Source organism: Cinclus cinclus, chromosome 2 (assembly GCF_963662255.1).
Source record: "Cinclus cinclus chromosome 2, bCinCin1.1, whole genome shotgun sequence".
NCBI lineage: Eukaryota > Metazoa > Chordata > Aves > Passeriformes > Cinclidae > Cinclus > Cinclus cinclus.
Genome location: NC_085047.1, coordinates 46,229,658 through 46,242,338, shown reverse-complemented (window position 1 = coordinate 46,242,338; position 12,681 = coordinate 46,229,658). Strand labels below are relative to the sequence as shown.

The following is a 12,681-nucleotide window of genomic DNA, read 5'->3' as shown; positions in this document are numbered from 1 at the left end:
TACTGCCAGGTATTTAAATATATTTTACACCTGGCATATAGTGAAAGAAAACATCAGAATATTTACAGTACGTTAAAATACAGTAATATTTAAGAAAAAGCTGCAGTGAGGAAATTAGTTCTAGCACAGTTAAGGAGTTACCTGTCTGACAAGACTTTGTCTGCATATGAGGTTTACAGTACGTGGCTTTTGTCATTGTCAAAGGCTTGCAAAGGACTGCCTTGTTCTTCATTTCTCTGTTAGGTGTTGGAGAAGGTGGTGGAGCTGAGCCCTGCAGACAAGCAAATAAGAGAAGGTGCTGTTGCACCACACTGATTCCAACACAAAGTCCTTGACTTAATGCATCAGCTGATACTTTTCATAAATGAGATACTGAAGAAGAAGCTCAAAGAAGCACAACACAACAGCACCAACTACTATTCTATAATTGAAAGCTATTCTACATTCCTATTATTGAGCTGCTACTGCCAGGATTGTAACAGGAGTGCTAGCACTTCTTGCTTATTTTCTTTTTTTTTTTTTTAAATTGAAGGCACTCTAAATATAATTTTTATGTGCTTGTTTAAGTGTAAGTGCCATTTAAGCAATGTTGTAACATAAAAAATACCTTTAGCTGTAAAAAGAATTCATTATGAGCATCACAAACAAAGTTTAGGCTCAAGATCTAACCTTGAATTATGCTATAGTCCAAAGACCACTTTTTTTTTTTTAAAAAAAAAAAAAAGAATTTCTGAATAAATAGGCTCTAAACACTTTTTTATTACCTGAAGTATGAGCTCCGAGCTCCCCCTGCTGGCTCGACAACAGTGACAACAAATACCTGGGAACATCCCATAATGTTCAAACTGTGTCCTTACAGTCAAGACGTAAAAAACCCTCTTGCACTAGACATGGTTTTGGTACCCTAGAACCTCTTTCAGAACCTGATTTGAGAAACAAACTCTCAGTTCTATTTAGTCATATGTAGGGAGACTAGCCCCATACTGGCCTTTCAGACATGGAAGAAATGCCCAGTCCCAAGAACAGGTGCACACTGCCTAAGACATGTTAAAAAATACTGTATCACACATAGCTTTGACACGATCTTTAAAAATTTATGGACTCAATTAGCATCACTGAACATAAAATACTAAAATTTATTCACATGACACCTTAGCTGGTCTGCTATCTCTAGTTACCTAAGCAATTTTCTGTGTTTGCATAAATGTGTTTATACTGTCATTAAAACTTTCACCTAAATCGAAGACTTATCTTTAATGCCTATTTGCAGTTAAAAGACAAGTCTCTCAGACCTTCCATGCAACAAACAAACCAAAACACAACTAAGTTTCAAACAAAATACACTAAGCTAACTGAAAATAATACTAATAGTAGTATTTTTGACAAGCTGAGAAAAACTGAAAGTCAGAATGAAGGCTGCTGCTCCACTGATGTTCCCCACCCTTCCAGACAGTGATTGTTCCATAGCCAAAAGGCTTCCTTACTCTGCAGCAAAGTCAATCAGACCTTGAGCACCTAGAGAATTCTGCTCCTGGGAAGGATAAAATTTGAGAACTGAAGATTTATTTTCAGGTTTTTAAAGCTGAGCTACCACCTTAATATTCCAACAGCAAAATTCTCTTCCCTTTCTATATTCAATAAACACACCTATTCAGTCTAAACATGTGAATAAGACTCATAGTTTGTTGATTAACTTTCATTTTCATAACTAATACTTATATGCACTATAGATGTAAAACACATGGTTGATGATTTAGTTTCCCAGAAGACACTGAAAAGAAACTATGACTATCTGAAATTTTTATTTCACCTACAGATGTGAAAAAGACTAAAAAGCTTCATAGATTTAGCTTGGGATCATACAAAAACACTAATTTGTGTTTTTTAATAGCATCCCTTTAACTTACCGGGATCTCACATTTTAAGTACATCTAATTATGTTTTGTGTATATATATATATATATATATATATATATATATATATATATATATACACACACATATATACATATATACATATATATATACACACAGACAGAGAGTGAGAGAGAGAGAGAGAGAGTGTGTGTTAGATATATGAGTGTGTTAAATATATGTACTTACTGTTATTTTTGTCCGGGGGGTTTGACAGCCCTGATCTGAAAACACAAGGAAATATTTTTAGAATTTTTTTTCACTTTTTCAAAATCAAAGCAAATTTCAGTAAGCCTCTCAAGATAACACCTGTCACAAATATAACATTAAATCAAGAGAACTCATTAGTACCATATTGCAGCGAGAACTGCACACAAGACTTTTCCTTCATGGACATCTCCCTACTGATCTCCTTCAATACTCTGGTGTTGAGCCTTACAGAAGGCAAATGATAAATCAATGCCCCAGCCAGATGAGAATACAACCTCTTTCAGAAAAGTAAACACCAAAACGTTCAAGCATGAAAATGGCTATACAAAGCAGCTGAGTTGCCATAATTACATTAAATTAAAAGATGGTTTATTTGAACTTTTCCTGACTTGCCATTTAAACCACACAAATGTATTCAGCGCCCAGCAGCAAACTGCACACAGCACCTACTGCCAACAGAAAGGGGAAAAAAAAAAGGCAATGTATTCATCTTATCTAGATACTTCCATTGTATACTTATTTCCATTTCACTTATTTCCTTTATTTCCATGTAACGTATTTCTTGTTTTCATTCCTAGTGCATGTGGTCTCTCTGACCAAAAAACATTTTGAGAAGTGTCTCCACGGAGCAAGTAATGACAAACAGGAGCACAACCAAAGAGGAAAACACTTTCTGTTCCCATGATGATACAGCACTAAAATTACACTTAACCCGGAACAGCTCAATGCTGCCTCCGACGATAACACTGAAAAGGATGATCTCTAATACAGTTTATTATGACAAATAAATAATTCGTGCAGCTTTCAATTTTTCCTTTAAAGAAAGCATCTGGCTGGACACTTCTCAGCCCTGCAGCAGCACATACCATAGTGCAGGTTCTCGGGTCCCTTCTGGGTGGCCAGGTTGGGCTCGTTCTGCTGACAGTAGAAGCGGAGCAGACAGTGCTGATCACAGAAATGCTTCATCTCGCCGCGCCACTGCACCTTCTCTTTGAGGGCTCCTTGAGACTTACAACAGTCACACCGCACAGCCTTAATGCAAAGGAAGATTTCCACATTTTTAAACAGGCCTTGGGAAAATATTATTTCTGCATTTCAGAAGGCTACATTTCTAAGAGTACTGAGGATTCAGTACCACCATACAGTTAAGTCTCGCTCACGTACAATAGTTAAACTACCTTCTTTTTCAATTGTTTGCTGGGTGTTAGCACCCAGAATAAATCTACTTTGTTTTATTGATCTGTCACTATGTAAAATAAAAATTGCTCACTTCTAAACAGTCATCCAAAAAAAAGAATTTTGTGCATCAATTTTAATTAATTTCATTGAATCACTCTGCAAAACAAGAGCAGAAGGCGTTAGGCTCCTTAATAACTCTATTGAACTGAGGACAAACACAAGCCATTTTTTCTGCTTCCAAGATCTGGCAGGCTTTTTTTTGTTGTTGTTGTTTTATAAAAGAATCAGAAGATTTAAAAAATCACCAAAAATAATAGCTTCTCTAGGTATCAAATCAGCATAAATATTTTTTATATCTCCATTATTTTAGTTGTTTAGCAACAATTTTAGATTCCAATTCTTTAATTCATACAAATTTCTCTGTGATTTATAAACAACTTTTCTCAAAAAGAGAGAGCTCCCCAAAATTTAGTTAGCATGTAACTTGGAAACACAAACATTTAAGTAAAATATCTATCATGAACCTGGTATGTTATTTTCATGAGGCATCACTAAGACAGACACTATTTTTCTCCAAAATAGATTCCACATCATTTTATCTACCATGCCATAAATTATTATCTGGACAGACAATTATTATTGGTAGTCTCAATTTCACATCTACAAGTAAGCAAAAAATTATTTGCAGTACAGCTGGCCTCAATATTGTTTGCAACCTCCATCCTTAAAGCAGACCTTAAAAAAATTAAAACCTCTTAAAGATGCTCAGGAATCCAAACTAAGTCAACCTAGTAATATAGCCAGGAGAGGAGGGAAGTTAAAATATATGCAACATAAAACATTAATACATAAAACCATACACAACATCGCAGTTATGCACAAGGCTCTGATGGGCTTAAAAAAACAAAACATAACAAAACAAAGTCCAACTGTAGTTTTTGTGACTCCAAAAGTATGAACAGGCCAATTAGTTCAATTTTTAAAAAAAAAATAATGTTTCGTTTCTTTGTATTTGAGCAGTGACACCATTCTCCAGCAGCGTAGGAAATTAAGCTCTCACTTGTAATTTTTAAGTAAAGATGATACATAGTTTCTAACAGAATAATCAGCTTTAAAATGGGAGCAATTAAAGCTGCAGCTTCAAGATCACCTCACACTGAGCACCAGGTGGCCCTGGAAGAGCAGGTATTTCTCTTCCCTCTCCTCTGTGCAGGTAGCAGCAGCAGTGCTTATGCACCTGTAGGGCACACAAGGTCAGAGACCTTACTGCACTTCATTATCCCCATCCTCCCTCAGTTTTTGTTATGCTTGTCACTTGGATATTCCACTGATGCTGATCCACAGTTCCTTTTGCAGATCACCTCAGTGAGACAAAAGAGCAAGTAAGTTGTATTCTTAGAAGGGAGTGGGGAAGAAGATAAAAAGTAGAGTGCTGCCAAAATAGCGTAGATTTAATCAGTTCAGGAAAGCTGCGAATTCACACCTTTAAGGCAAATGCAACTTCCAAAGCCACCAGAAGACTGAAATAACAGTAGGAAAAAAAGTATAATTCACCCTAAATCTCAAACCCACCTAATACTGATTAAGAATGACAGCTGACTCATGTACAGAAAAGCCCATCTATTCTGACCTGTTCCACACTGCCTGACTATCAAAGCACTACTTTCTGCTCACTTTTCTCTCCTTCAAAGAAAGAAAAAGGGGTCAAATCTTGTCAAATCCAGCAACTACAGTCTTCCTACAGCAGGGCCTGTTGTGATAGGACAAGGAGAAATGGTTTCAAATTGGAGGGTCAACTTAGATTAGATAGAAGAAAGAAGCTTTTTGGACTAAGGATGAAACACTGGAACACGCTGCCCAGAGAGGTTATTAGATAGGAAAACTGTTAAGGTCAGGTTGGATGGGGCTCCAAGCAACCCGATCTCATTGCAGAAGTCCCTGCTCATTGCAGAGCTGTTGGGACTAGGCAGCCTTGTAAAGGTCTCTTCTAACCCAACTATTCTGTAAGTGTTCTCTCTCTCTCTCCTTGTTTCCTTTTTTCATTTAGGCTTTTGAATGAGTATATCGTTTTCTCTCCCGAGCCTCTAATAAACTATTTGGGTTAAAAAAAAATAGTTTGCTTTCACATGGAAATTGCTATCCCTCAGGAAGCCTGGGATTCTTTTATACTGATGCTTCTCTTCTCTACATTTACTACACTTTAATTCTACTATTTCAATAATTCTGCTCACAATCAATGCTATACACCATTCCATGCACTGAATTTTCCTGCTGCTTGCTTACCCACTTCTCTGACCATCAAATTTATTGAAAGTGAAAATGAATTAATGATTATCATGACATTTTATGATTGTATGATTTTTTCCTTATTTCCTTCCCCTTTTCATTTGTTTTCACCTGGGATACTGGTGCTATATTTGTAAATTTAACCGAATCTCCAAAATACCTGCTTCAAGTCTGCTTATCTCTGTGTTCCAAAAAGCCCATCTCTGCTTGTCATGCTTGCACTGCACAAGTCCTTTGCCACTCACGACTGCTTTGTGCTGCATTTCTTTTCCCATTACTTCAACAAGTTCAAATGGGCACATTGATTAGTATAAATCATGAATGTTCACCTCAAATTTGCGTTGAAAAAATGAAATTTTCATATGCGGGGTTTTTATTTACATTTTAATCCCTCCATCACCTGTTCCTAACGTTCTCCAACGGTTTGGACTGCTATTAACTTGACTTAATCTTAGCTGTCTGTTCCAGCTTCAATTGCAGTAAATAGGAAGTAAAAGCTGTTCCCAGAGAGCGAGTGATTGTAACAGAGAGGAGATCAACTCTTCTGAAAGAGTATTTACTGGAGGTTGAGATGTCTAGCTAGAGAATGGCTGAATTCCAACAAGAGAAATTCCACACGGCTGTCTTGCTGTCTTTACCATTTTTATTAATGCTGGCTCCACTTTCAAATTTTACCACTGCTGACAATCATTGCTGAGCTCACCAGCCACAATAACTTTTCTTTACCTCAGACTGTAGCTCCCCACCTCCTACTTACTCTTTGCTGCAGACACCTGACCCCCACTGAATAGAGTCATCACTGCACATGCTGAGTCTAATCAATTCTCCACTGTGGCCTCGCGTGACCTGTGTGTGCACTTCAGCTGTAGCAGTGTCATCAACGTTTCCCAGTGTATATTTAAAGAAATAGATTTCTGTGCTCTTCTCAGAACTGTACACTCTTTTCCAAGGTAACTTCAATGCCCTAATATAATATCAAATGATTGAAACTGTCATCAAACATCAGGCTATTTAAAGATCTATATTGATGTTTCCCAGGCATTTTCTGGATTAACATCCAAACCATTGCATCAAAGCTTACAGGAGGAGCTCTAAAAACTTAGGGAGCTAACTTCAAGACACCCAAAATTTTGCCTCTTGTCTCAGAGGTGCATGGAACCCATAGAGTAGAAATTTCCTCAGAACTTGGCATCAACTGGTAACTGCAGCTGTTGTCCAGCAGACGATCAGGACTAAAACTATTCTTTTACATTTCACTGCTTCACATTAGATTTAAAGGACTCTTATCAAGGTAAGTCTAATGAATTTTTAATACTTCTAGGTAAGCTGCTGTGCTTCTACAACTGCTAATTTCTTTTGCCTTTCTGAGAAGAAAATTTTGGCACTCAGGGAAGTGCTCCCACAATACTTGATTGATTTAATAGGTTACAATGTTCTCCAGATAATACTACATGAGAAAGATGTGTCCATAAAAAAAAAGTAGACAAAGAAGATGGAGACAAACACTTATTTAATGAACACAATGATGGTGTTAAAACATTACTAGGTTATTACTACTCTTCAGGTATACATTCATTGAAACTCCAAAATAACACTGAACATTGCATAAATGAGACAAAGCTCATACATAAGTAACTATTCTTTTAAGAAGCCAACAGACAAAACAGCTAATGAAGTACAAATTCAGAGAAAGGTCCTTATCTATTCTGTCTTACTGTGTTTTGATCATTGTCTATTTTTGGCTAGGTAAGAATATGAGCTAACAGTGCACTACCAAATCTAATCTATCTGGAGTGACTTCCATAAAGTAGGAGAAGTTACCAGCAAGGTTGTAAAGAAGTAAAAAAAAGATAAATTTTAGGAAAAGACACAATTTCCCAAACCCTAATGCAAGTCTTTCCCATGTAATAAATCTCAAGCTTTTTTAAACCAAAAAAAAAAAAATTTAACCAAATTGCATTAAGGCTTTAAGAAGCACTTGAAAAAAAATACAATTAACAATCCTTCAACATCATGGAACATTACTTCCACTAGCAAGTGTAAGATTCAAAAAGTAGAAGTATCTAACACTTCACTGTCATCATAAATATCAAAAGTTACCAGCAAATGTGTTTAAATTGCATTTTTATGACATCAGATCTAACTTTCCTGTAACACAGTATCAACAGCACTTAAGCAGACTTCATGGGCCAGTTATTACCTTTTCCCATGAATCAGGATAATCTGAAGCCTGAGTTTTCAAGTGGTGCTCAAAGCTGAATCACAGGAAAAGCTTCCACAGAAGCTTAGGTACATGAAAGTAGTTTGGTATGCACATCTCCAGACTATATTCTTTGCTGAATCACCAAAAGATTTCTAAAGCACACCAAAGATTTAAATTCTCTACCAGAAGGCACTTTTTTCACAGGGATAAATTTCATCTCACATCCTGAGTTTTAAGGCATATAGATAGATTAAATATTATTGTATGTAGTTACTACTTCAGTTAAGAACTTTGCAGCCAAGCTTTGTCACACTATTTTCATGTGAGACAAAAGAAACACATTGTGGTCTTCGGAAGTTTTCTTTTAGGAATGTCTAACAAGACCCTACATACATTACTGAAAATAAAGAATTTACAATGTTTGTCTGCAACGTTTCTGGTACCAGACATTCCAAAATATCAGGTATGTCTTCATATTCACTTCTTTTATGGTAGAGAGATCATCTTGAATTACAGGACTTCTATCTAGCCCTCTAACATTTCAAGTTTTTTACTACCTTCCAGGCTGTGTGCAGAGTTTTGGTACGCTGATGAATTTTGTACTGTCTTTTTTTGCAATTGCATCCACAGTGTAGTTCCTGTTTTGAAATTATCAGTGTAGCTTTCCAGGACGTTCACACCAGTGATCAAATATTTTATCCATGGCACTAATCGCAGGTTAAACCCAGTCCAATTTCATCTTTTCCTTCCAAAAAATGTAAGGAAAAACCCTCTTATTGTGAAGTATTTGCTGGTGCTTCACAAGGCAGTTAAGCTTCCAGAGACTAGAAACAGATGCCATATGTTTGATTTAAACTTTCACTAGAAATCCATTTGGTCTTGCTTTTTCCTTTGGCATCCTTTCCACTGGGCAATACTGAACAATCAAAGCCTCTGCAGTTCAAACTGTGGGAGAAGGGAAAAGGCAAAAAAGGAGGCAAAAACAGGAACAGGAAAAACTCTGCTAATGTCAGTGAACTCAAGGTATCCAGCTGCTACTAACAGTGTTTTCAACATTCTGAACATACATTTAGGAAGTTTTGACACGAAAAATGTGGTATTAACTTGAGAAAAAATTGGAATTGTAAAGTAACAAATATACATAGTAATTTTTTAGTTTTCTGTAACTCAAGACTTCCTTGCCAAACGAATTAATAAAATCAGGTGATAGAAATGCTGCTCTAAGATCTACAAAAACTCAAATGGTGAAATTAACACATTTGCTTATTCTATGGCAAATGCTTTGCTGAAATAAGCCATATTTTCTGCACAGTCCTTGAGATATCCTCACATGTGCATTTTTGGTTTTTTTAACTGTGGAGCTCTCGTCAAAAATTCTGAGTTACTTGCCTTGTAGTACCAGTCCTGAAATTTTTTACAGCACTCTTCACTGCAGAAATCTCTCACTACACCATCAAGTTCCTTAGTTGCTCCCTTTTTGCACAGCTGTGAGCAGTAATTACAAGTAACACATCTCAGTCCTAACCGTCTTGCAAAGTCTTGTTTATATAGCAGCTTGCAGCCTGGAAACAGATTTTAAACATTAGGAACAAAGTAATTTTTACAGAGAGATATCACAGTTAAGGGTTAAATATTGAAAATTAAATGAGTACAAAAACAGCTAACAGCTGGGGCTTCAGACAAATTCAGGTTGCACAGTAGACTATATTTCACAACATTTTTACCCAAATACCTTCCCTACAAACTCCATCTATTTTCAAATCTTTTTCAAAACCCTATGCTGAATCTTTGTTTATCAAATCCCTGAATAGTCAGGGAAAAAAATCCTTAATTTTCTTTTAATACAGACCCATGCAAAAGCATTGACTTGGAGTTACATTGCCCAGTTACACATCCTCAAAATGCTAGACATCCAGACAACACTATCTACTACAGAAATACCTATCTTCATGGATCAACTTAATTTTATTACTACCTTTGCTTATATTAATGCCACAAACCACTTAAGATAACTCATTAATATTTAAGAAAACTAATACGTACAAGATTACCTAAGAACTGAGAAACTTCTTTAAAAATGTAACTGTAAAGCAAGCAATGATGACACTAGTGAGAATTATGCAATTACAGGAAATTACAAATGAAATTTCTGAACAGTTTGTAGGCAATTAATTTTTCATTTTTTTCACACTGGAGTGGGGTGAAGGTGTTGGTTACTTTGGTTTTGGTTGGTTGTTGTTTTATGTTGGTTTGGTTTTTGATGGGGGTTTTTTCTTTGTTTTGAGGTGGGGATTTTTTGTTGTTGTTTTTTTGTTTGTTTGCTTGTTTTAATTTACCATGCAGTCGTAGTTTCAAGGTTGCAATGATGACAGCTATATTTTTCCATAATCTGATCCTCCCTCAAGCAAATTAGAAAATACATTCTAATATTAAATGCATTAAAAGATTAATGCTGTAGCTACTATATAGGCTATTTTCAGAATTTATTGCATTTAAACGACCTCAAAGCCAGTGCCTATTCAGCTGATGCCTAAATCATATACTGTATACATCTGTAATTGTCCTAATTTTACAGGAGAGAACAGAATGAGAAGATGAAGTAACTCTCTATATAGAATACTGGATGAACAAGATCACATTTACACAGACCTTTAATCTAAGGTATTGAACCCGTTTTTATGATCTACCAAATACCACAGTACCACCAAACATCAGAACTCAGGTCTTCCAAGTGGCCACTCTGCTAGGGCACACATATAATTTAACAGATGCACACTTCTGTAATTCTGATAACTAATGAAACTCAGTATGTACCATACGTGCTGTACTTCCTCTGCCATCAGAATACTAAAATACTAGAATGTTTTCAGTCATTTCAACTATGTGACCTCTGCTGTTATCTATTATGGGAGAATTCATATGTGTGAAACTGAAATACTATTTTTAAACCACTAAAAGCACAAGAATGCAAGTGGAAGATGCAGCAGACTGAGTCTTCCAAACACAAAACATTATTGAGGAACTTTAACTTGGAATGCAACAAGCTTTGCTAACGAATTAAATTTGCTAGTAATGTCAAAACAAGACATTTATAGAATATTGAACAAATAAGAAACTGTAGGTAATTTGGTTTAAAGTGGTTTTGCTGGGGTGGGGTTTTTTTTCGTTTGTTCTTTGAGTTTTAAGTTCTTTAAAACAGAATAAAGAAAATTACTAGCACAGATGGAAAGTGCCACATCCAGCAACCATCTTTACATTGCAACCGATTTCGACTTTAAATACATTGCTTTGAACGAAATTACAATCCTAAAGATAACAGTGTGTGCAAGCTATTAGTTAAAAAAAAAACCAATTAAAAGCAAAGTTTCTTGCCAGTATTTTTCCTGCTGGCTGTATCTCTCACTATTGCATGGAGCATCATACTCTTTCCATTTCTTTAAAATTCCAGAGACATCTTAGCACCACCATGTATTCTTCTCTTCAGCTGTCTCTTAGAAAAGGCACCCAATGCTGCCTCACCCTTTCAAAACTATAGACTAACTTTACTCTTCTACTACCAATTAGGCAACCTATGTCCACCTGGCTAAATAGTTTACAAAAAGGAATGGAAAAAACTGACATTTTTCTTGGCTGCTGAACTACAGGAACTAAAGCTGAAGATGATGCTGCTGTTTTATTACAAAAAAGTTATCAGGTGAGAAATTTTCCATTCTACAGTCAGACATCTCCCACATCTCTGTGACTTATGAAAAATGATCAGTGAACATTAAGTAAGGCAAAAAGAAAAAAAGTAAAAAATTCCAGCACTTAAGACTTAAATGCCTGGAAAACATGGGGTTTTTTAAATAGATCACCGAGTATGGGGTTTCTTGCAGAAGGAAGCCTCTACAGAAGATTTTTAAAAAATCCATTTTTATAAAACTTTGAATATTGACAGTAGATTGTTACAACCCTGAAGACTGTTGAAGTTGAATCTTTACAAAGTCTTTCTTTTCCAACATAATGAGAAAAATTCTATAGATTTGTCTGAAACTCTTGTATGTTTGTAAGAGGCAACTTAATCAATGGGGCCAGGGAAAATTTGGTTTAACCTCAAGATCTTGTGACTCCAAACAAAGAGAAAACAAAATGCCTTTCTTAGGCTCTTGGTAGTCTGCAATCCAGTTTATACACTTTTATTACAATGCTATGCTTTTGACTGAAAAAGACGCTTTGTATGGGAACAGGTATTTACCTTTGACAAAACAGACTTCTAAGCTCAAACAACTTGGTCTTCTCTTGCACAAGATTAATCCTGAATCAATATAACAGTAACACACATGCTGGTTACGGAGATGTGACCATGAAGTGGGCTTTGATTTACAGCACACTGTAGATGAGTTCTACAAAAAGCACTGAATGTCTGACCTTTCTAATAACAACGCTAAAATCCTGAGGGGTTGTTCAGCCTAACTCCCCTGGGGACTTGGGGTTCATGAGTATAAGCACTATAAAACAGCTGATAGTTCCAACATTTTGAGCAAAAAAATCTGAGTAAAATCTTATGTTCCTCAAGATTTCTGCTACAACACCAGACCCACAAGTTATACTGTGATCAGATGGAAACCTCTACTGCTTTAAAGTGCCTCTGAGAGAATACAGCTCTTACTCTGAAAGAAAATATAAGCACAGGTTATTTGGCTCAAGCTACACCAGTCCTTAATTATGAAATTCTAACACCAGCCCACAAGCTGGCTGTCTCAGGAAAACCACTAAGGACCATTTTTTCAGAAGTATCTCCAACTCAAAATCTAAAGCAAAAAGAACCCGAGTAGGTAAGTACCTGCTAACTTAACAGATCCTTAATTACACTATTAGAATTCTGGCTTCCAAGCTAAAGCCAACACAAA

The 12,681-nt window shown here is 36.1% G+C and overlaps 1 protein-coding gene across 1 annotated transcript in view; it reads right to left on the bottom strand.

Annotated features, from left to right (window-relative positions):
* Positions 1–12,681, bottom strand: part of ZMYM2 (zinc finger MYM-type containing 2) — a 65,981-nt gene that overhangs the window by 16,255 nt on the left and 37,045 nt on the right. Inside the window, exons 9-12 of the mRNA XM_062487590.1 lie at positions 9,182–9,354; positions 2,991–3,156; positions 2,104–2,138; positions 142–271 (exon numbers count right to left, since the gene is read on the bottom strand). Coding sequence (XP_062343574.1) covers positions 142–271; positions 2,104–2,138; positions 2,991–3,156; positions 9,182–9,354 — 504 coding nt within the window. The remainder of the gene's footprint in view (positions 1–141; positions 272–2,103; positions 2,139–2,990; positions 3,157–9,181; positions 9,355–12,681) is intronic.